We start from the raw sequence: 24,368 nt of genomic DNA, 5'->3' as shown, positions 1-24,368 counted from the left end.
AATCTGGGAAATTAGAAGTTAGTGTCCTCCTGCACCTCCATCGCCATTTGGCAAGACATGCCCACAGTCTGGCTTAGAGAATCTACCAGAGAGCTTAAGAGTTGAGGTAGGTCATGCAGGGTGAAGTAAGGGGTCGGTGGCACCCAGCGTGAGAATGACCACCAACAGGAGGAGTGTGCCCTCATGCAGAAGGAGAATTGCTGTGGGGATCCGACAAAATGTACGGCACAGTTCCTCTTTAATTCGTTCATGACTAGGGATCCATCCTCAATTTGCCTTGTGTCTATCTAGATCACTGCCTCGGTGACTTAACCTGGTCCTGGGTCTCCACACAGGACAGTTCCCAGGTTTATATCCCCATGCTCAGGCTCTCCTTTAAACTTCAGACCTGTGTCCAACTGCGGACTGGATATGTTGATGTTCTTCTCAAAGGTGTTTATTTTCCATACTTGGTCACCAGAGTGAATGGACTCCATTTTTCAGTTGTTCAGGGAAACAAAAAGGGTGAGTTTTACTTGACTCTTTTTTTATATCACACAACACATCCAATCAATCAGCAAATCTTGTCATCCTACCTTTATTTATTTATTTATTTATTTATTTATTTTTTGTGGCAGAGACAAAGAGAGGGACAGATAGGGAGGGACAGACAGACAGGAAGGGAGAGAGATGAAAAACATCAATCCTTTGTTGCGGTTCCTTGGTTTTTCATTGATTGATTTCTCATATGTGCCTTGATGGAGGGTGGGGGGCCTACAGCAGACCCAGTGACCCCTTGCTTGAGCCAGTGACCTTGGGCTCAAGCTGGTGAGCCTTGCTCAAACCAGATGAACCCATGCTCAAGCTGGCGACCTCGGGGTCTCGAACCTGGGTCCTCCACATCCCAGTCCAACACTCTATCCACTGCGCCACTGCCTGGTCAGGCTGTCATCCTACATTTAAAATAAGTCCTCAGACTATTTCTCACTGCTATTACCATACCACTGTTGCAGTAGCCTCCTAATACATCCATTGTTTCTGCTCTTTTTCATTCCTACAGGATACTGTCCTTAGAATGGCTAGAGTGATTCTCTTTTAAAATACAAGTCAAATAATGTTTCTTTTCATAAATATCTCTAGAATCTAAACTCTGTATAATGATCTCTAAAGCCTTATATGATCTGTCTCCTGCCACTTCTCCAGCTTTGTCTCCTTCCCCCTCACTATACCTGCACCCCAATTTCTCCTTGGTCTCAGTAACCTCTTTACTGATCTTCAGCTAAGCCTCAGGGCCTTTGCACTGAACTGTTCCTCCGGGAACGCTATTTTCCATATGTGGTCTGCTTGCTTCCTTCCTTCAGATTTGATCTCAGATCTTCACTAAGAGCTCTGCGTACTTCATCTCCACACACCTCCCATCCGTCACTTCCCATCTTCTTACGGAAAGTATTAGTCAAGTATCAACAGGATAACAAAAATCATTCTGAGTATTTGAAACACAGGAATTTCATGCAGGAAATTAGTTCTATGAGTGATGTAAGAGGCTGAGAAGTCAGAAGGGACAATGAAGCAACCCAGAAGTTAGAAACAGTAGGAAACCACAAGTCTTCCTTCTCCCCGGAAGGCCAGAGAAAGGCTCTCACATCACTTGGCCAAAGCAGGAACCACAGTGGTTGTAGAAGCTGGAGCATGAAGGGAAAGCCCTCACTGCAGGTGCTGTCACAGGAGAGAGAGAGAATGACGTCCTGGCCTCTCCTTCCTGGGGCACTCATCTCCCTCAGTGCCTCCCATCGGATGAACTCATGTAGACATGGGGCTAACTGTGAGGCCTGTGCTCACCCTGCAGGGGCAGCACCCACCACTCTGATCTCAGCAGAGGCCCGAATCCAAAGGCAAACAGACCCAGCATGGCACAACTGGCTCTATTTTCCTCAGAGCATTCATCATCCTTGGCATACCGTGTTTCCCCCAAATAGGACAGTGTTTTATATTAATTTTTGCTCCTAAAGATGCACTAGGTCTTATTTTCAGGGGATGTCTTATTTTTCCATGAACAAGAATTCACATTTATTGTTGAACAAAAAAATCAACATTTATTAATATACTGTAGTCATGTCATCACAAACATCAGCATAACCAGCCGAACTCTGAATTCCATCAAGAATTTCTTGTGACTCTATTGCCATGTACAACAATCTACCCTGTTTCCCCGAAAATAAGACAATGTCTTATATTAATTTTTGCTCCTAAAGATGCGCTAGGTCTTGTTTTCAGGGGAGACCTTATATTTCTAAGCTTGAAAAAAAGTGCATTAGGTCTTATTTTCAGGGGATGTCTTATTTTGGGGGAAACAGGGTAGTAACAATTTTCTGTGTATTTATGGCTTCTCTACCCTGACTGGAATATAGGGTCCATGAAGTCAGGGGCTTTGCTGTTTTGTTCACTGCTATATCCCTGGTTCTTAAAACAGTGTCTGACACATGTAGGCGCTCAATAAATATCTTTGAATGAAAGAATATATGCTTCATAAACAGTAAATCTGACTTATAGCAGGCAAATAATAAATATATATTGAATAAATAAGGCTGATTAATAATTTCAATACCAAGGTGAGTGTAATGTGAAAAATAACAAGGTGACATCTTAGTTGAAATCTATCTCATCAGATTTTCTAACAGAAGACTCCTGAGAAAAATCACATTTATTTGAAAAGCCTTATATATATAATTTATGATGCATTTTCAAATGTGATTCCCTCCTTCTGGTATCATATTTCCTGAAGGCTTTTAGACTCAGTTTCTATTTTATCTTCCTGACATGTCCAATTAAAATGATTTCTAGGCCCTGGCTGGTTGGCTCAGTGGTAGAGCGTCGGCCTGGAGTGCAGAAGTCCCAGTTCGATTCCCGGCCAGGGCACACAGGAGAGGCGCCCATCTGCTTCTCCACCCCTCCCCCTCTCCTTCCTCTCTGTCTCTCTCTTCCCCTCCCGCAGCCGAGGCTCCATTGGAGCAAAGATGGCCTGGGCACTGGGGATGGCTCCTTGGCCTCTGCCCCAGGCCCTGGAGTGGCTCTGGTCGCGACAGAGTGATGCCCCGGATGGGCAGAACATCGTCCCCTGGTGGGCATGCCGGGTGGATCCCAGTCGGGCGCATGCAGGAGTCTGTCTGACTGCCTCCCCGTTTCCAGCTTCAGAAAAATACAAAAAAAAAAAAAAAAAAAGCTTTCTATTTGATTCTTTTTGGCTTTTTTTTTTTTTAGAGAGACAGAGTCAGAGAAAGGGACAGGTAGGGACAGACAGACAGGAAGGGAGAGAGATGAGAAGCGTCAATTCTTCGTTGCAGCACCTTAGTTGCTCATTAATTGCTTTCTCATATGTGCCTGACTGGGGTGCTACAGCAGAGTGAGTGACCTCTTGCTCAGGCCAGCGACCTTGGACTCAAGCTGGTGAGCCTTGCTCAAACCAGATGAGCCCATGCTAAAGCTGGCAACCTCGGGGTTTCAAATCTGGGTCCTCTGTGTCCCAGTCCGATGTTTTATCCACTGCACAACCACCTGGTCAGGCTTCTTTGAAGTTTTAAAATAGTTCAGGAAACCTGAAACTCTAAACTCTGTCAGAAATATGTTAAACAACTTTAAAAATAAATGCTTGTACTATTTATTTTTTTATTTATCTTTTTTGTTTTTGTTTTGTACTATTTATTACTAATTAAATTGGACACTGAATTTTAGGAGAAAGTGGACAAAATCATTAGTTTATTACATTTTGAGATTAAAACCGAATCTGGACCTACAGGCTAATTAAGGAATAAACACTGCATGAAACTGTAAATAGTGGTCATACAGAAACATTTCTCTGTTCTGTAAACTTTTCACTTTAAGAAAGTCTTAAAGTCAGTGTAGATTATCTTGTTCTTATTTTCTTCATCTCTCCTAGAAATCAAATTCCAAGTGATTTACATCAGAAATTGCTGAATTTTCATTTTCTGGTGGAATCTTTGGATAGATAATGATATCTGGGTAGTTTTACAAAATATACATTTTAACATGATTCTATGACCAATTTAAGTATGTTAAAGATAATTTTTAATGGCTGTTCTTTCTTTTCAAGGTTTCTCTATATCTGAAGATAATCAAGGGACTGAATTTTGGGCTAAAGATATGTCATGTGTTTAAAATAACTTCTAAACAAAACGAAACAAAAATCATACTATTTCCTCTGGGACAAATGATTCATTCAGGTGAGAGTCTTAGGAAAGTCCACCCATGATGGACAATAGAAAGGTCGTGATGAGTTTCTCTGTCACTAGGCAAGAAGACATTTCAATACACTCTCTCTGTGTGAATTCATTTAATCTCAGCTGCTCACGTCTACAAAATGACTAACCATTGTCAATCTAGTCTTGCTCATGCTTGTTTTTAAGGCTGTTTCTTTTAAGACTTAATCACAAGACCGTGGGAAAACTAGGGAGGACACAGCAAATTGAAACAAAGTTTGTTGTTCTAGTTTGTTCCCAGTGTGGTACAGCAGGGGCAGAATTGGTTTGTATTTTATTCCACTTTTGAGAAATTTTAAGATCAGCTTCTAGTTTTTCCAGTTGTTTGTACTTTTGGATACATTGATTAACTTACCTACTTACAATAATGATGGCTTACCCTTATGGAGAACACTTACTATGTCTCAAGTACCAATCCTATGTACCGTACGTGACCAGTTCAGATTTAGAAGAACTCTGTGAGCTTGTATCTCTTACTGTCTTCGTTGCACTTACGGAAGAACTTGGGCGCAGAGTGGTCAGTAACTTGCCTGAGATTTCACAGCTGATCAGTGGAGGACCTGGGCCACAAGCCTCAGCAGTCTGGCTCCAGGACCCTTATTCTTATCCAGCTTCCAAGCTAGCTAAGGAAATTAAAATATCTTCTTTGTGAAACGAGATGAAAGTGTATTTTGATGTTTTTCACTAGGCAAAAAACAAACAAACAACAAAAAACCCCCTACTTAAACAGCTTTTCCAAAAACGGGGGGGGGGGGCTGATGTCATGTTTAAGAGACAATAAAGCAAAGTTACTGCTTAACTGCTGTTGTGGACCATAAATGGCAAAAAGCCATTATAGATTCGAGGCTTAGCAAAAGGCTAAGTTCTCCTCCCTCCATCTCCATATTTGGCTTTGATGCTGAGTATTTGCACCCACTCCACTTGCTTCCTTGGGTTGCAGGAAGCAATATACATGCCCTTCCTCTGACTCTTTGTTTGTTTCAGATGTTTGTAAATTTCACTAATGTATCCTGTGTAAATTTCACTAACATATCCTGTTTTTGCCTTGGGAGAGTTCCTGTGTTAGCCTTTGATGTGCAACTTTGTATCAGGGTCCTTGATTTGCATAGGTCTATATAATAAAGTGAACTGAGGCTATGAGGCACTCAGATACTGCCAGGCAGTTTGAGGAGTCCTCCGGGTCCCATCGGTTTTGTTCTGACAAAGTGTGTTTCCTCAATTCTGCACCGTTATTTGGAGCCGCGCTGGTCCATGGCAAACTGCTTTATATATGACTATTTTAAATAATCAAATAAAGAAGACATTGGGTATCTCATATTGGGCAAAGCAGGGAGAGGGTAAGACAGAGGGGCAGGAGGCTGGGAGTGGCTGGAGAGATGACTGAAGAGGTGGGTGATAAAAAAGGCATTAAGAAATTTTTTTTGCTCCTTAGAGGGCCTTAGAATACCTATGGAATTTTGGAAGTCAAGTTTATTTAAACTCAAAAGATGAGTGATATCACCTGATGTCTAGGCCAGTGGTCCCCAACCCCTGGGCCGTGGACCGGTACCAGTCCATGGGCCATTTGGTACCGGTCCGCAGAGAAAGAATAAATAACTTACATTATTTCTGTTTTATTTATATTTAAGTCTGAACGATGTTTTATTTTTTAAAAATTACCAGATTCCCTCTGTTACATCCATCTAAGACTCACTCTTGACGTTTGTCTCGATCGCGTGATATACTTATCCATCCCACCCTAAAGGCCAGTTCATGAAAATATTTTCTGACGTTAAATTGGTCCATGGCCCAAAAAAGGTTGGGGACCACTGGTCTAGGCTATACTTATCAGTCTTTGACATAGTTCTAACATCTATCACAATATACTGTAGAAAACTGTGTTTAGATATTCCACTGGGTTTAAAAATAGAATTTTTTTTTTTTTTTTTTTTTTTTTTTAGTGAGAGTAGGCGAGGCAGAGACACTAAGGGGTAATGTTTTTCCCATCTGGGGCCCTTGTTCCGTTGCAACCAGAGCTATTTTTTTTAGCACCTGAGGTGGAACCATGGAACCATCTTCAGTGCAGGGAACCAACTCACTCCAATCAAGCTCTGGCTACAGGAGGGGAGGAGATAAGAGAGAGAGAGAGAGAGAGAGACAGAGAAGCAAAAGGGGGAAGGGTGGAGATGGTCACGTCTCCCATGTACCCTAGCTGGGAATCAAATCTAGGACATCCACAGGCCCAATTGAGGCTTTACTGCTGAGCCAACCCACCAGGACCAAAATAGGATTATTTTTATAGTTGTATCTTGCTCTCTCCTATGAATCATTTTTTTCTTGAAAATAAAGGAGAAAGTAATTTCCCATAAGCAAATCTGAGTGCAATTTCATATGCTCTCCAAATTATAGCATAACAGGCATTCATGCCACAGAACTGAGAATAGGTGTAAGGAAACAAAACAAGCTTGACCACACTTGAGAACCTACTACATGTTAACGACTAAGCCATGCCATCTTTTTGAACCAACAATATTGAAGTAGAATTAAAATATAATACAATTCATTGATCCTGGCTGGTTGGCTAAGTAGATAGAGTGTTGGCCCGGCATATGGACCTCCCAGGTTTGATTCCCAGTCAGGGCACACATGAGAAGGGACCATTTGCTTTTTTCCCTCACTTTCTCCCCCTTCTTGCCCTCTTCACTTCCTGCAGCCGGTAGTTCCATTGGTTTGAGCATTGGCCCTGAGCTTTGAGAATAGCTTGGTTGTAGCTTGGTTGGTCCCAATGTCAGCCTCAGGTGCTAAAAATAGCTTGGTTGATTTGAGTATCAGCCCCAGATGGAGGTTGCTGGGTGGATCCTGGTCAGGGAGCTTATGGGAATGTGTCTCATTATCTCTCCTCCTCTCACTTAAAAAATAAAATAAAACTATAGTCATGATTCAGAACATTTTCATTCATGTTCCTTTGTAGTTAATCCCTTCTTTCATCTTTGGTACCTGAGAACCAGCAATCAGCAATCTGCTTTATCATTATAATTTTGCCTTTTCAAATTTTTCATATAAATGAAATCATATGATATATAGTCTATAGTCTTTTGTGTCTGGCTTTTTTTTTTTACCATAATGCTTTTGAGATTCATTCATATTGTCCCATGTATGAGTATTTGTTGCTTTTTATAGCTGAGTAGTTTTTTACTACCTGAATGTGTCAGCTCATCCATTCATCAATTGATAGACATTTAGGTTGTTTCCAAGCTTTAGCTATCATAAATAAAGTTATTATGAGTGTTTATATACAGCTATTTATGTGCGCATGTTTTCATTTTTCTTGGATAAATATTTAGGAGTGGGGTAATTGGGTTACATGGTTAATATATGTTTAACTTTATAAAAAATAGCCCAACTGTTTTCCAAAGTGACTATTTTATTTTTTAATTGAATTTATTGGGGTGACACTGTTTAACAAAATTATACATGTGTAAGGTGCCCAATTCTACAAAACATCTCTGTATTGTGTGTTCATCACCTCAAGTTAAGTCATTGTGCATTACTAGTTATCCCTTCATAACCTCCTCCACCCGCCCCATCCCAGCAATCACCACACTGTTGTCTGTGTTCGTGAATATTTTTTGTCTTTTCTTTGCTCAATCCTTTCACCTGCTTCATCCAGCCTCCCCTTCTTTCTTACCCCAACAGCTGTTAGCCTGTTCTCTATGAGTCTGTGTCTATTTTGCTTGTTAGTTCATTTTGTTCATGAGTTCCACATATGAGTGAAATCATATGGTACTTGTCTTTCTCTGACTGGCTTATTTTAATTAATCTAATAATTTCCAACTCCATTCATGCTGTCTCAAAAGGTAGGATTTCCTTCTTTTTTAATGCTGCAGAGTATTCCATTGTGTAAATGTACCACAGCTTTTTAATCCTTTCATTTACTGATGGGCACTTGGGATTATTTTTTATTCTTACTAGCACACTAAGAGAGTTCCAGTTACTCTACATCTTGTCAAAACTTGCTATTTTCAGTCTTTTTAATTTTAACTATCTGCGGGTTTGTAGTAGTATCTTATTGTGATTTCAATTAGCATTTTCCTAATGATAAAGATATTGAACATCTTTTCATGTGCTTATTTGTCACTCAGATAGCAAATGTCTTGGCTATTTTAACAAGTTGAGCTGTTCTTATTTTTGAGTTATAAGAGTATGTATCTACAGTATTTTCTGCCAGTATGGACTTGACTTTTCATTCTTTTAGTTTTTTTATAGAAAAGCAAATGATTTAAGTGTTGATAAAGTTTAATTTGTTAATTTTTTCTTTTATGGTTCATGTTTTTGTTGTTGTTGCTGCTGTTCTATCTAAAAATCTTTGCTTATTCCAAGGTCACAGATTTTTAAAAATATTTTCTTCTAGAAGTTTTATATTTTTAATTTTTCATTTTATAGGTCCGTGGACTATTTTTAGTTAATTTTTTGCCAACAGTGTGATGTAAGGTTTAGTTTATTATTATTTTTTTATGTGCATGGATATTTGATTATTTCAGCACTATATTTTGCAAACACTGACCTACTTTTTACTACATGCTAAGTATTAAGCTGTACTTCTTAAAATTTATTTATTTTTGTCTTAAACTTACTGTAAGCCTTTCTTTCATGGATTTAGGAACACTGAACTGAAGGGAAAATGTATCCACTGGGGATATATTGTAGGAATTCTGAGATTTTTTTTTTTTATCAGTTGAAACCTGCTGAGTCTATTACCTCATTAGAATCAGGTTCAACTGACAACCTCCCTTCTGTGGGTCAGAAAATTTATAAAGAGCTGTGAGAGTATAAAGGTAAACTCTAATGGTGAGAATTTAGAAACTCAACAAATACATGGTGTGACAAAGAGGGCAAGAACATATGTTTAGGGTTAGGTGACCCATATATTTCAAACACGAGGAGAAAAATCTCTATATTTCTTTTATATTAAGAAAGTGTGCAAAAAACTGATTTCAAACTTTCTAAAGAATAATTAAAAGCATTAAACTATGTTTGTGGAGGGCGAGGTGGGGGAAACACTACTTTCCTACTCCTGCTAGTTCCTGAATTGTTGGGGATTACCTCTGGTGAATTTGGAAGTAGAAACTGTGTACATGTAGTTACATCCTTGTTTCTTTCTCTTTAAGCTCCATACAACTTTTTCTTTTCCTTTTTTTTTTTTTTTTTGTGTGTGTGTGTGTGTGTGTGTGTGCATGCATGGGGGGGTATAAGACAGACAGGAAGGGAGAGAGATGAGAAGCATCATTTATTCATTGTAGCACCTTAGTTGTTCATTGATTGCTTTCTCATATGTGCCTTGACCGGGGGACTCCAGCTGAGCCAGTACCCCCTTGCTCAAGCCAGACACCTGGGCTCAAGTCAGCAATCTTGGGCTTCAAACCAGCAACCTTTGGGTTCAAGCCAGTGACCATGAGGCCACGTTTCTCATCCTATGCTCAAACCAGGGACCCTGTGCTCACGTTAGTGAGCCCATGCTCAAGCTAGTGACCTCGGGGTTATGAACCCAGATCCTCTGTGTCTAAGGCTGATGCTCTCCTGCACCACCTCCTGGTCTTGCAGCTACACAGAACTTATAGGGAGCTTACTTTCTTGGGAGGCCTTGTGCTTTCTAGTTTTTCCCATGACTTGTGGGTATGTCTCATTCTAGAATTTTATATGAAGAATTTGCATGACCACAGATACATTCTTCAATATAAACTTTATAAATAATAGACATGGTATTTTGCTCTCCCAACTGTATGGTATTTCTCAATGGGTCCAGAATGTGGGTAGGAATGAGGGATGGAGTTTATTGGGCCTATTCAACACCAAAGGTCCAGACAAAATAGAATGCTAAAGATTGGTTTAATAAATGTTTTAAGTGTTTAGTTATTTTAAGACACATGTCTACAGAGTTTAATATAGGCTCAAAGTAGAGTGAAAATTTTGTTTATACAAATATCTTCCTGTAAAAAGAATCAGACACTTCAGAATGGCAGTTGAATCTTTATCCAATAGATAAATTAGAATTAGGACTGGCAACGATGTTAAACAATAGTTTTATTCTACTTTGAAGCAAAGTTCAGTTTAAACAACCTCTTGAGATTTATTTTAGGTCTATGAATTTATTAATAACTGTAGATTTTTTTCAGCACTTGAACAATACTGAAAATAACCAAGTTTAAATTCTTATGATAAAACATCTCCACTCCTCTTGAATGTACTTTTTCTTCAGTGGCAGTAAAATCAGATGATGAACTTAGTGATTCTTTACATTGAAACCAAGTGTTAGTCTTCATCACTCGGGTAATATTCTTTGCCTTAGGATCATACTCAAATTGCTTTGATCTACGGAAAAAATAGAAGAATCCTACAGAGAAAGAATAGTGATTAGTTATCTTATACAACTATACAGTGGTTCTCTACTTTTTAATTTTCTGAATATAGAATAAAATCATTGAACATTCTGCAGAGGAAAAAAACTTGTGTAATTATATATATACATTTTATTTTATTGTTATCACAAGAGAAATATTATATTTATTTCCCTGAGGAAGAGGCTAAGGTATGAAACATGAATGTCAAGGGGCTTACTGCCTTTCTAGCCAGACTGTGGTTTATGCCAGAGGTTTTCAAACTATGTTTCAAAAGAGTGTCTCAATGAGGGGAGAAGAAGGTCTCTGTGGGTGTGGACTTGGGACCTATATCCTCATTTCCTTAAAACTGTTTTACTTTATCTGTTTTGGGTGTTGTGGTTCTGTGTTAGATATCATTGGGATAAAAAATTGTGTTACTCAAAAATATTTTTAGACCTCTGTTTACTCCATGGTCTAGGTCATTATCTTTGAAAATACTAGTAGCTAGACTGGTACATTAAATTACCTGAGGTCATTTAAGACTGCAGATTCTTCGACATCAGCCACAATATCACTGCCTCAGGAACTCTGAAGAATTTGCAGTTTCACACACAAATCTTAAGTGCATATTAAACTATATCTCTCATATTTTAAGAATCACTGTTCAGTTTATGTGCTTAGTCATTTTTCACACTTAAAACTCCTCAGGCAGTGTCTTCTAGGGGGTATTTGAATCAATGATAAGTAAAACTACTTTTGGCACTTTTCACATAGATTTGAAATGGTATAAATAACAGAGACTATATCAGGACTTACTGGTTGAATTTGTGATGATGCCCACAGGATTAAAGTTTGTTGTTACATGTACTCAAGAGTAGTAAAATTACATTACGATTAAAATCTTGATAAAGTCTTCAAGGTGTCTTAAGGGTTTAGGCCTTGATGCTCACCTTTGTGCAGGAAAGCAGCGTCAACTCGAAGACCAATTCCTGGGAAGTATCTCACCACTCTCCGTGGGTACCCTCTGTCCATGGTTTGAGTCACTTCGTCATACCTGGGTACATGGATATGAAATGCTTTTTTGGGTTCTTTGTTTTGGGGAGCTTAATTCATCTACTTCCCAACTTGAAATCAAGCAGGTATATGGAGAAAAGAGGCCTAGTGAAGGAAAACTAATTGTCTCAATAATAAAAGATGGGAAAAGATGTTTGGTTGAATTGTTTCCAGCGTCTTGGAAACCAGAATCGATGAGGGGAAAAAAACACATCATTTGTCAAATTGATGCTATTCTGAGGGAATGTTAAAGTGAAGGATCAGCTTGGAGCTTTCACAGATGTTTTATTGATTGATCGTAGACAGAAGAAGATAGAGAGACAGTGAGAGAGAGAGAAGAATTTCTTTATTGTTTCACTTAGCTGTGTGTAAATTGGTCATTTCCCGTCTGTGCCCTTACAGGGATCAAACTGTCAAACTGATGTTTCTGGATGATATTCTAACGACTGGGCTAATTAGCCAGGGCCATTGACTGAATATTTTTGTGTTACCAGCAAGTTGGTTGATATCACCAGTTTTATTATTTCATGTAATCTTTATCTTTTTCTTCTTCTTCTTCTTCTTTTCCAAGTGAGAGGAGAGGAGATAGAGAGACAGACTCCTGCATGCACCCTGACCAGGATCTACCTAGCAACCCCTGTCTGAGGCCAATACTCTGCCAATCTGGGACCATACTTGCAACTGAGCTATATTATTTGTGCCTGAGGCAGATGCTCCACAAAGCCATCCTTAGCACCTAGCCAAGGTACTCGAACCAATCGAGCCATGGCTGCAGGAAGAGGAGAGAGAGGAGTACAGGGAGGGATGGAGAAGCAGATGGTCACTTCTCTTCTGTGTCCTGACTGGGAATTGAATCTGGGATATCCACATGCCAGGCCAACACTCTATTACTGAGCCAACTGGCCAGGGACTATTTTTATCTTTTAAGTGGGAAAAAGATCTTTGGTCTCACTAAAACATTCTTTTGTTAGATGCATGTCATCCATCTGGAATTGCCTTCAACATAATGCACTTTAAGAAGACTATAGGTTAGTTTTATTTTTGCTTGTGCTAAAGTGATTCTACATGAGTAGTTTTCTTCAGAATAAATGAAAGGGTCAGTTGCCTGTAAACTCACCTCCAGCACCAAATGTTCACAAAGAAATAGGTTTTTCTTGTGTTGTGGTCACAGACCGCTGCATCAATTTTCTTTACATATCTTGGAAAGCCAAGTGTGTAGATGGATTTGGGATAATCTGGTAAAACAGCATATCCTCTAATCATCCAGAATTTGTCATCTAAGAAAAGAGAAGGTGATTATGTTATGGACTATTTTCTAGAGTGAGAAACAGATGTCTTAAGAAGTTTGAAAATAGTTAGATGCCTAGTTTCTTTCTGGTTCAAGTCTTAGAGATTTAGTAATCATGTCTCCATTTATTCTTACTGCTTTCTATAGCTGCTTGTATCATTAGTATTAGACAAACAATATATACCTATAGTTAATAGTGTACATATACATTTCAATTGATTTTACTGTATTGGTTGCTTTTCTAAATCTGACAAAAGTGTGCTTGGATACATTCTCTTAAATTTCAGCACTCAGGCCCTGGCCAGTTGGCTCAGCGGTAGAGCATCGGCCTGGCGTGCGGGGGACCCGGGTTCGATTCCCGGCCAGGGCACATAGGAGAAGCGCCCATTTGCTTCTCCATCCCCCACCCCCTCCTTCCTTTCTGTCTTTCTCTTCCCCTCCCGCAGCCAAGGCTCCATTGGAGCAAAGATGGCCCGGGTGCGAAGCCCCGGAGGGGCAGAGCATCGCCCCCTGGTGGGCATAGTGTGGCCCCTGCTGGGCGTGCCGGGTGGATCCCGGACGGGGGCATGCGGGAGTCTAACTGTCTCTCCCCATTTCCAGCTTCAGAAAAATACAAAAAAAAAAAAAATTTCAGCACTCAAGTGTTCTTAATAACAAGTAATCTGATGAAATCCTTATATAAAATACCATTGCTAGATAAGTATAAGACACCAATTAAATTTTAATTTATAATAAACAATGACTGACTTTGTATAGGTATATCCAATATATACAAATACTGCAATATATACTCATTCTAAAATTATTTGTTGTTTTTAGAAATTCAAAGCATCCTTTGAATTTCTAAATGTGGCAACACTAGTAAAATGGAATATAGAAAAGACATGGCTTACCTTTATTTGGAAGAAAAAAGACTGCTTTTTAGATTCTGTCATATCAGTTTATGCAGGGTTTGTTTTTTTTTTTACAGCTTTTGTGCAATAGGGATAGTATCTATCTTCACGGCACAGAGAAACCCTGGATAGTTATTCTTTGCCACAGAAACCTAAGTTCAGGCATTCATGTGTGTGTGTGTGGGAAGATCATAATTGGAAAAGTTACCTTTAAAAACCAGAATGTTATCTTTAGGATTCTCATATGCAGCATGAATATCAGCTGGCAGAGTTGGCCAGAATGATGAGATTAATTCAAATTCAACATCGGTGATATCACAATAGGTCCTCCACAGGTGCCTGCGTTAAACAAAGACACTTTATACGTACATATAGTGTATATATCTGCATCATGAAAACATTGTAAACTGAGGCTTGTCTCTAATTGTTGATATTTTCCTCAAATCATTCAGAGCATTAATACAATTTTCTTCAGTAAATTTACGTGGCTGTGAATTCAGTTCTACCATTTGGACTAGCAAGGTTGGGACAGGCCTTTGTGCTCATTCTCTTGGGTACTTAAGAGTAGTGAACTAGCCATGGGAATCTCATAAATAGTACTCAGTGTTTGGGGAACTTAATTCATCTACTACTCATCTTGGAGTGCTCAACTGGCCTCATTTTTGCCAAAGCAGAAATACCCAACATTCTAAGCCAAGACCAAACATTCTAAGAAGTCTTTGGTGCAATATTTGCTAGAATGAAGAAATGTTGCTATGGGTGTGGTGACATATTTTCACAGATTTTTCCTTTTTGGAAAGTCCTGAGTCTATGAATGAGACATGAAAAGTCCCTATATTCTGTTCCTCTTCCCGTGCCGGGAACCCTCTCCTGACAAGTGGTCTCTTAGCCTCTGTTGTTAGGAGCATGTCATTATAGTACCATATAGTCATGGGTGGAGGAATCTGATTTCTAATATATTTTTTATGTCACTATGTCTTTGTTAAATTGTTAGATGGAGTATGTCCTGATACTTTGTTCTGAAAATATGGTCATGTTATACATAACTGATATACCATGCTGCAATTTAAGTCCAATAAATCATACATAGTGAAAGAAGAGATTTCTTACTACCATTTCCTGCTGATACGCATTTAACATTGGGCTCTCTTAGTAGGAAAAAGACCTAATTTTTGTCATGTTCTTATTTTCAGGATGTAAATACTCTAACCACGGCCAATTTCAAGCTACCAAAGCAATGTGAACTGCTTTACAAAATTCCTGAAAAATTAACATTTGGATCCTAAAATGGTAGAAGTCAACTCCAACACATCACTGGGATTGGTGTATTATTTTAGCTAAGAAGTCATTGAAAGTTGACTTTCTGTGGAAATTAAAAATTTTGCTTAAAGACATTTAAAAACCAATTTATCAAACAACTAAGATATATGCACATAGCAAAACTTTCAAACAGTATGGGCAGTAATAAAATGAAAATTAAAAGGCACACATTCTCACTATCCTCACGATTCCAGCTTTATCCCCAAATCCCTTGAAACGAAAAATCTTCATAAGAAGTTAAGGTATTCAAGCAAATGAGTTTACCTGCCTTTAAAGAACATTACTTCTCTGCGGAAAGTGGTGATAGCATCAAAAGTCAAATCAGGGTCACAGGCATGGGGTGCAGTGGGTCTCCTTGGCTTAGCAGGTGCCTTGGGTAAACCTCCTTCAATGAGAAAATAAATACCACAGTGAATTAAGAAGGCATGTGATAAGATCCTATAGAAGGATCTTACCCAAGTAAATATTTTCTTCATGATAATATTTCAAGAACTGATTTTCTCAACTTCCTTCTGGAAACATTCCTATTTAGCTCATGCATATTCAGATTTATGAGTTGCTCACCATAGATGGATTGGATTCCATTGATATCATCCTGAGAAAGTGGGTACTTGTTAGGATCCAGGGAGACATAATTTGGGTACATCAAAGCCGTTTGATCATTGGAATGAGAAAGCCCTAGTGAATGACCAAATTCATGAGCAGCCACAAGAAATAAGTTGAATCCTTAACAAAAACAGGGAAAACAGGAGTACATGAGTCACTGAACAGGAGAATGGTTACATCTGAGCCTAGGAAGTAACTAAAGGTTTGCCATATAGCAAATAATTCTTGTAATATATGCATCATCATTTCTATGGGAAACATTTCAACACTAATCAGTAGTATTAGTCATGTCATGGAGAAATCTAACTTGGGGTAAGCAAATGGTAGAAAACAAGTGTCTCAGAAATGGATAATATAAAAAAATGAAGTTGCCAGCTTTGGTTGGTGTTATGCTATGCTATATGTAATATGCTTCTTCTATTTATATTCTTCAGAGGTTTTCCATTGGCTGTAGGATAAAGTTCAAATACCATAACATAGCCTTTTATGATCTAGTTCCTGCATTTTTTGGGGGCTCATATTTTAGTTTCATATTCCAAGCCATAGTCAATCACTTGCATTTCTTATCTACGCAATGTCCTTTCTAATCTCAGTGTCCTACGATCTCCATCCCTTCTTCCCAGAATATTACCTCTCTCATCCCATTTTTACCTAGCTATCCTATTTATTCCTCAAAAATCCCCTCTGGAGTTATCTCCTTCACAAGGCTTCCCGTATCCTCCCAGCTCCTATCCAGATTGAGTTAAATGGAACTCTCTGGGATCCCATAGACTTGATGCCTAATTCTGACATATTAAGGGACTGCATTGTCTATTTCTTTCACCAAGGTGTACACCTTTCAATATAGTGCCCATGTGTTAACCATCTTTTATTCCTGGTGACTGCTGAATTTTTTATTAAGGTGCTTAATAATAATTGCTGAGTATCTTGGTATTTGAGTGAAAGAATGGTCAGATGCACCTCTTCTATAAAACCATAGAACCTTGTACTTCCCCATACCTGAAGTTTTACTATGCACGATAAACTGCCTTTTTATTTCCCTGTTTTTCGCTAGTCCTTACTGTTCTAAATATTAGAGACTGCCTTTGGACTTGCAACCAAGTCTATGGATCCTAAGAAAGGCTCCAAGCCTAACATGAGGAAGCCTTGTCCAGTGATGTTTGCAGAAAATAAATGTGAAACGGCAAAGGAGCATCACATGATCTTTCATGCTTTTCTGCTCTTGACCTTGTGTCTGCCCCCCCCAGGTGGTAATATCACTGGGTGTTCTTTGGGGCAAGAGATGGGACAAATGACTCTGAAAAAATAATTAGAACCCAGGTCATCAAATCCATACATTTACCCTGGCCTTCAAGAACCCTCTGTAATCTAAGTCTTAGTCACTATTTTAACCTTCTCTTCCATCACAATTCTAATACTTTTATTGGTTGGATTATCCTGTCCAGAATACTCTTTACTCCACTTTGCCTTCTGAGTTCCTGCTTGGCCTTCAGGTCTCATGTTGGGCATCACTTTCTTCTTGATCCCCGGATCTGTATTTGAGTAGAATTTGTTTGATGTGCTTCTATAACATTCCTGTAGTTTCTTTTATTCCAATGTTGATCATACTGATTCAAATTGCCATTTGATAGTATGTGCCCCCTTGATTGTAAACCCCTGGACATGAGGGTATACGTCTTGCACACTGTTGTGTACAAGACAGCCTCTGTCTATCATAGAGCCTAGGTCAAAGAAGATATTGAGTAAAGGTCTATTGAATTACTTCATTTACCAAATACCATATTTTTCACTCCATAAGATGCATCTGGCCATAAGACACACCTAGGGTTTTAAGAAGGAAAATAAGAAAAAAAAAAATTCTGAACCAAATGGTATGTTAAAATATTTAATAAAATACCATATTTTTTGCTCTATAAGATGCATGGGCATTTTCCCCTCCACTTTTTGGGGAAAAAAAGTGCGTCTTATGGAGCAAAAAACATAGTTCTTGTAGAGGATCTATCACATGCTGAAAATATTACAGGATGTATGATACTGTAGGAAAAAGAGGTCATCTCTGCCTTTTTGGAGATGTGATTAAATAAAATTTGCATTATACATTGGTACCTCTGTGAATGTTTTTTCTTGTGCCTAGAAATCACTCTAATCACCATCATTGTCGGTACTAATAATCATCAATATAATCATCAGTATCAAACACCTTTTGAGTATTCATCACGGGCAAGTGCTTTGAAAAGTGTTTTATTACAGGTACTTGTGTTATCTTTCTGCAAGAATGCATTATTAGCCTTATTTTACAGGTAAGGAAACAGAGCATAAGAAGCTAACTAACTTGTCCAGGGTCCCTCAGGTAGTAAATGGGAGGCCCTGAAAGAAACCACTGTCTGCCAGACCACAGACTATTGCTCTTTGCATATCACAATGCTGTGCATCAGTAAGATATATTATGTATATGTAACATACAGATACAGCCAACAGGGCAGCAAGTCGCAGAGGGAAAGGGGGGGATGGAGGTAGGGGAAGGCAGTAAGGAGGTGAAATGGTAATAAAAATAGATTTTGCATGGGGTATAGAGGGCACAATGCAGGGGGTGGAGGGTATTATATTGAGTGGAACACTTAAAACCATGTTAACACAATAAATTACTTAAAAAATAAAATAAAAAGAAATAAATAAAAGGTCTGTTTTAATTGTTCAGTGCACGTGCATATGTAGAATATACACATTTATATACAGGCTTTGGGAGATTCTCAGGGAAGTCTCTGTATGAGCTCAAATCCTTCTTCTATCACCATGTAATGACTTGTCCTTTCCTTAAGAAGTAGTGGGATTAGCAGGTAACTATTGTCTATTGACCTTAAGAAAGTCATAGAGAGAGCCTACGTATTCCAATAAAGGAGATGATCATATATTATTGCCAACTTTTCTATTAAAAAATACCAATTAAATTAGAAATAGATTTGCTTGAGGTTTTTGTGTTTGTTTGTTTTTTTGTTTGTGGTAGAGAACAAGAAAACAAGAGCCATACAACTGGGTGTTCTTGGGGCTGACAATTTGTACCTTGTGGAGTGTAATAAAGCAGTTAGATGGCCTGTTTGGGAACTGTTGTGTGGTTACACACCCAGAACTTAGTGGAAGGCTTTCTTTATCCCCTGCCTTGCTCAAGCAAATTTTGCCAACTTGGGATCCAGAACTCTTTGGACTTTTTAATAATTGACCCTACACATCTCTCTTGGCAGAAGGTTTATGGCAGCATGGGTAATAGTAGTTACTAAGTATTGGATTTAATAGAAATGAACGAATAGTGAAAGCTTTGACTAATCTCTGCCTCTAGATATGAAGGTAAATTCTGGCCAACCAAAGGGAGTCATCTTGATTTTGACAAGTACTAGGATATTTCCTATGACTTCCTAATTGAACATATCCACACTACCTTCAGGAAAAATCCACAGAAGTATTAGGACATGTCTCAGCAAAGATACATAACAAACGTGATCTATTCAACTCTTCCGTCATTTGGATGGTGGTGCCATCCTACTTCCTTCGTCTTCTTGTCTGTGATGCTAACCTATTTGGCAATGGCAGCAACCAGCTAGGCTTCTGCTGGTGCCTGAGATCCAGCAAGTCTGACTTATTTATCCTCCTTGTTCACTACTACTTGGAAGAACAATTGCATCACATGTTCAGACTTAACAGTGAGTGGCCATGAACCATATTGAGTCACTGGCTTTCAGTTTTGCAGAAACTGTAAAATTGACATTCGAACCCTGTGGAGTTGCTTGGTCAGAGCTGAACTATGGCCTGTATATGTCCTCTCAGCAGAGCCACAGCCTCTGCTTTCCTGGGAGCCTGGACACCAGACACCAGACCCAGGATGACTGTTATCAATGATAGAAATAAAAGAGTGAGGGAACCTGAGTGTCCACCTGAGCTCCTTTGTTTGCTGTGCATACTTTTAGTGTAGTAAAGTTTTGTTTTTATTTAAAAAGTATAAAATATCTCTTATTTTTTTGCCAGGCGGCCTGTTAGGAGAAATAAAATCAACTGCTTTATCTGAAAAATGGATCAAATGTAAAGATTAGGGTCTAATTCCTTAGCAGATGGGCAAGAGTTGTAAGAGGAAGTTCATGCTTATAATAAATTTCGAATGGGCCACAAACTTATACACTATCCTTTACTCTTCAATCACTAACTCAAAATGACCACCTTTCTAGAGGCTCTTTTCAATCTTCACCCACAGGTGATTTCTACCATTGGAACAAAACGCAGCATGCTCTGCCCGGTATGGTGGTATTAATATATGTGTCTAGGTATTATATACCACACAAGATCATGAACCTCTGAAGGACAGACTTTTCTAACAACCCTGTGGTTCCTACAACACCTTGCATAATTCAAGCGTGTAGTGAACCTTCAGGAAATGTGGGTGTATGAACGAAGATGAATAAGTGAAGAATGTTCTTATCATAACAAGATTAGCAACTTTATGAGGGTGTTGTATAGATAAGGCTTTGAATTGTACAAGCATTATTGTCTGATTAGATATGGAACACTTTTATCAGTCATCTTAGCATATGGAAGACTGTGAGGAAATTGGTAATAAAAGGCAACTAATTGCAAAGTTAATCTTTTCAGGGATTCTTTAGAATAATAAAATTTTGTTCATAAAGAAAATTGGGCTCACCTGCTCCATCCTTGGTCCAATTTTCATCCTCATCGAAGTGAGTGTCTCCACCTATCCCCAGACCAGGAGGAAAGGCATGGCCGAGGACTCCCAAGGGGCCATCAAAATAACGAGGACACTGACCATGGACTGAGATGTAATATACAAGGGGAAAAGGGTCAGTTTCTTCAAAGCCCTTGAGATGAAAATAGCCATATTTTTCTTTCTATTTTAAACCTTACTTCGTGTCCTAAAGGCAATCATGATATCTGCAGTCCCCTTGGAAATCTTGGTGAATGTCAGTGGGGTAACTTTGCCCCACACTTCCAAACCTCTCTGAATAGCGTCATCCACGTCGGCTCGTGCCATGTCTGGAGTGTAGTTCACGATTCTTAAAATTAACAAAAATGTGTCAGTTGATGGTTATACATGCATGAATGCACACATACCACAAAAAGGAAATGATTTCCATCTTATGAATCATATGCTGCAGTTATTTTTTGGTATGATGCTATACTTACACTTGGATAAGTGTAAGTTATTTTTACTTACTATTACTTACTTTTATCTACTATTTAAATAGTTTTTAAATGATCTGATCTGCCCTATTAGGTAGTATTATAACACTTCAACAAATGAGGCTCAAAGAGGTTAAAAGTTTTCTAATATCACATCCTAAATGGGAAAGCATTACTCTCATTTATGTGTTTGCTATGTATACGACTATATTATCAATGTTCTAAAAGGAATTGAGATTTTTCTCAAATGGCTTGTGGAAATCAGTCTTATTGCATGCGTCATATGTTAAGAGTCTCACTTGAGAGTCATAAAGGGTTAGTTACTCAGGAAAAGATTTTCCTTTTGTTTATGTTACCTATCTTGCTCAACTTATTCTTATCTCAAACCCTAAGACTCAATACGATGAAGAAACAACTATCACAAAGACTCTCTAGAGCCAGCCATGTGGGGTCTAGAGCGATGGTCAAGCTCACTGACTTTTTAGCTCACTGGAGCACTTCATCCTCTCTCAGCCCATAAGCCAGCCACTATCTTTAAGATGCCTGGAGGCAGACTCCATACTTCACTCTGGGGTCCATCCAACGTTTGACAACCTCACACACATCGCTAAGGTCTTCCTATTTTCTCTTAAGCACACTTCCTCTGTACCTTCAAGCATCTGCATTTAGATTGCAGTGCTTCTGGTCCTGAGTTCATGGAGAGGTGACAGAAGCTAGGGATATTAGAACATACCTGCTGGAGCCAGAGCTATGCAACCTTGAGTATAAGAAGTAAACCAGTTTCTCTGTGTTTCAGGTGACAGTAAGAGTGGTGTTGAAACCACAGGTTGTTGGGAGGATGAATAAATGAAATTGATCAACTAGTATGCACACAGGAAGTGTATAGTAAAATAAACTTATTTTTTAAATGGCTTATTTATTTATTTTAAAACTTTGTATTTATAGATTTTAAAGAGAGAGGGAGAGACACATCAATTTGTTGTTCCACTTATTTGTGCATTTATGGGTTATTTTGAGAGAGAGAAGAAAGGAAGGACAGAGGGGGGAAGAGAGAAATAGAGAAGCATTAACTCGTTACCCCACTAGTTGTGCATCCACTGATTGCTTCACATATGTGCCCTGAGCCAGGCTTGAATCAGCGACCTTGAAGTGGGTCACCACCCTTAATCTAGGGCTTGCATCTTCCATCCTCTGGGTGGAGCCCTGACCGGGGCTTAAGTTTGCAGCCTCACACTTTATGACACTCTATCTACTGTGCCACAGGCCAGGGCTGGTTGATTCTTGTATATGCCCTGCCTGGGGATAGAACTCACAACCTTGGCATATTGGGATGGTGCTCTAATCAATTGATTTACCTGGCTAAGGCTAAAATAAACTATTATTATTTTTGTTCTTTGGAGATTATATTCATGTTGCTTGGGATTAGAGGCAAATAAATTGATGACGGTATTACCTGTATGTGAGGTTGTATTTCGTCCACCCAGGTAGAATGAAGCCGTACTGACCCACATCAGGAACTCCACACCTGGGTGTCTTCATAATCTCAAGAGTGTTTGAATCCAGTTTTCCAGTCACTGTTAATCCAAAAAATGCTTGCATTGCCCGAATTTTGCCATCTGTGAGACTCCTGTTTACGCTTTGAACAAGATGACTCTCTTCTATTTCAAGAGAGTAGAACTGGTTGAGATATGCCTGACCAAAAAGACAAAAAAAGCACAGACTACAGGAGAGCACATTTTCATCTCAGGATAAAGCAAAACTGTCTGAAATCCTTTCTGGAAGTGGGGGAAGGGGAAGAAAATAAGTAATAAGGAAAAGGAGGGCACAAGGGAGAAGAGAAGAAATGAAGGAAACAAAGAGGAAAGATAAGAGTTTCCAGTTTCAAGAACTGGTTGAGCTATGTGTCACCAGAATTGGGCAAACCACTTAGCCCATAAAACTACAAGTCTCCACAGAAGAGAATCAAGCTCCTTCTTTATGTTAAATAATCACATATCTTACATTTGCTACTGTAACATTCATTTTGGTGTTTCCTTGAAACAATTCTAGAAATATAGGCCATTGGTTATTTTGTAAATTTTATTGATTTAACCAAATATGGCAAGCTAACTGGACTGATTTTTTAAGGGACTCTCTAAAGCAATGTATTTTTAATACATGGAGGGATAAAGGGATCCAAACTGTAGTTGGATCCTTCTGGCTGCTGTTAAAACACTTCTCCATAGATCTCCATGTTTGGCAGGGCTGCCCTTTCCCCTCTCAGTAGCTCTGCCCTTGTTATCATTGCTCAGAGTTGTAGCAAATCCTGCTTTCCCCCCACCATGCCTTCACTCTCCCCCCTCACACAGTTCCTTGCTGTCCTCACAGCCAGGAAAATGAAAAGCAGCTCCTTCTCACAAGAGAGTTTAGGACTCTTTTGTAAGAATTTGCTGTCATTTTAGGTCCCAAGACAATCAGTAAAATGAATTTTTTATTGATAGTCATTCATAACATTTATTGAGCCAGTACCTGAGCCAGTTGCTTGTTTTCTTCCTCTTCCATCTTTTGGTTTGTGGGGAATGCAGAAGAAAAGGTTATAAAGAGCAGAGACAGAAGCAGGAGGCTCTTCATTCCTTTCTCTCTTCTGGTTCTGTTTGCGTAGAATTTAGAAAATCATAGTGAGACGTGGCATAAATTTGCATCGTTTAATTAATAACAGAAAAAGGACATTTGCCATGAAGTGTGTCATGATGTGCTTTTTTTTTTCTTAGGTTGAATTGATTTTGCAATCAAGATTTGCAGTTGTTTAGTAAACAGAACCATTTTTCATTACTGAATTAAATATAAAATGAAATTGGCCTCCAAATTACTTTTGTCCTTGAAAAGTTAGAGGTTTTCCCATCCATAAATTCTTGAGAGTTTATAAATTTTTTTTAAATAAAAACTATCTTGGGTAGCATGGTATTATGAAAAGACAGTCAAATCAGAAATTGAATTACCCTAATTAACTAGGGTAAACATCAAATGTTTGTTGAGCAACCTATTATTTGCCTATCATTGTCAATGTTAGTGTGAATGATACTGTTCTGGCCTTGGTGGAGAATTCAGATGTACACAGAGACTAAAGCCTCACAACAAGGAAGCACTGGCAAATGCACAGTGAAGATTCTAGAGACGTGAGAAGGACTGAAAAGTAGACAGATCACTGCACATGGGTGTGGCCTAGAGTGTTAAAGCTGGTGGGGCTTGCACTGGGTCCTGAAGAATGGGTGGTATTGGGATTGCACAGAAGAAGGGAGAAAGCATAGGAGTGAAAGGAGACCATGGGCAGCAGGGACTGCAGCCAAAATGAGCAAATCTGGCTTGAATGGAGCTCAGATATTTGTAGACAGTAATGAGAGATTAATGGAGGGCCTAAGAAAGGGTGTAAGAAAAATGA

The 24,368-nt window shown here is 38.9% G+C and overlaps 1 protein-coding gene and 1 long non-coding RNA gene across 3 annotated transcripts in view; one reads left to right on the top strand and one right to left on the bottom strand.

Annotated features, from left to right (window-relative positions):
* Nucleotides 1-24,368, top strand: part of LOC136316005 (uncharacterized) — a 159,761-nt gene that overhangs the window by 118,188 nt on the left and 17,205 nt on the right. The window lies entirely within an intron of this gene.
* MMP27 (matrix metallopeptidase 27) lies at nucleotides 10,382-23,560 on the bottom strand. Its single transcript, XM_066247678.1, has 10 exons — nucleotides 23,459-23,560; nucleotides 22,404-22,642; nucleotides 20,675-20,823; nucleotides 20,454-20,582; nucleotides 15,728-15,889; nucleotides 15,428-15,548; nucleotides 14,052-14,182; nucleotides 12,780-12,939; nucleotides 11,560-11,663; nucleotides 10,382-10,623 (listed from the first exon to the last, which is right to left on the bottom strand). The coding sequence occupies exons 1-10, from the start codon at nucleotides 23,558-23,560 to the stop codon at nucleotides 10,382-10,384; spliced, it is 1,539 nt and encodes a 512-aa protein (XP_066103775.1).

This window comes from Saccopteryx bilineata, chromosome 1 (genome assembly GCF_036850765.1).
Source record: "Saccopteryx bilineata isolate mSacBil1 chromosome 1, mSacBil1_pri_phased_curated, whole genome shotgun sequence".
Classification (NCBI taxonomy): domain Eukaryota; kingdom Metazoa; phylum Chordata; class Mammalia; order Chiroptera; family Emballonuridae; genus Saccopteryx; species Saccopteryx bilineata.
This window is presented reverse-complemented; position numbering and strand designations above follow the sequence as displayed.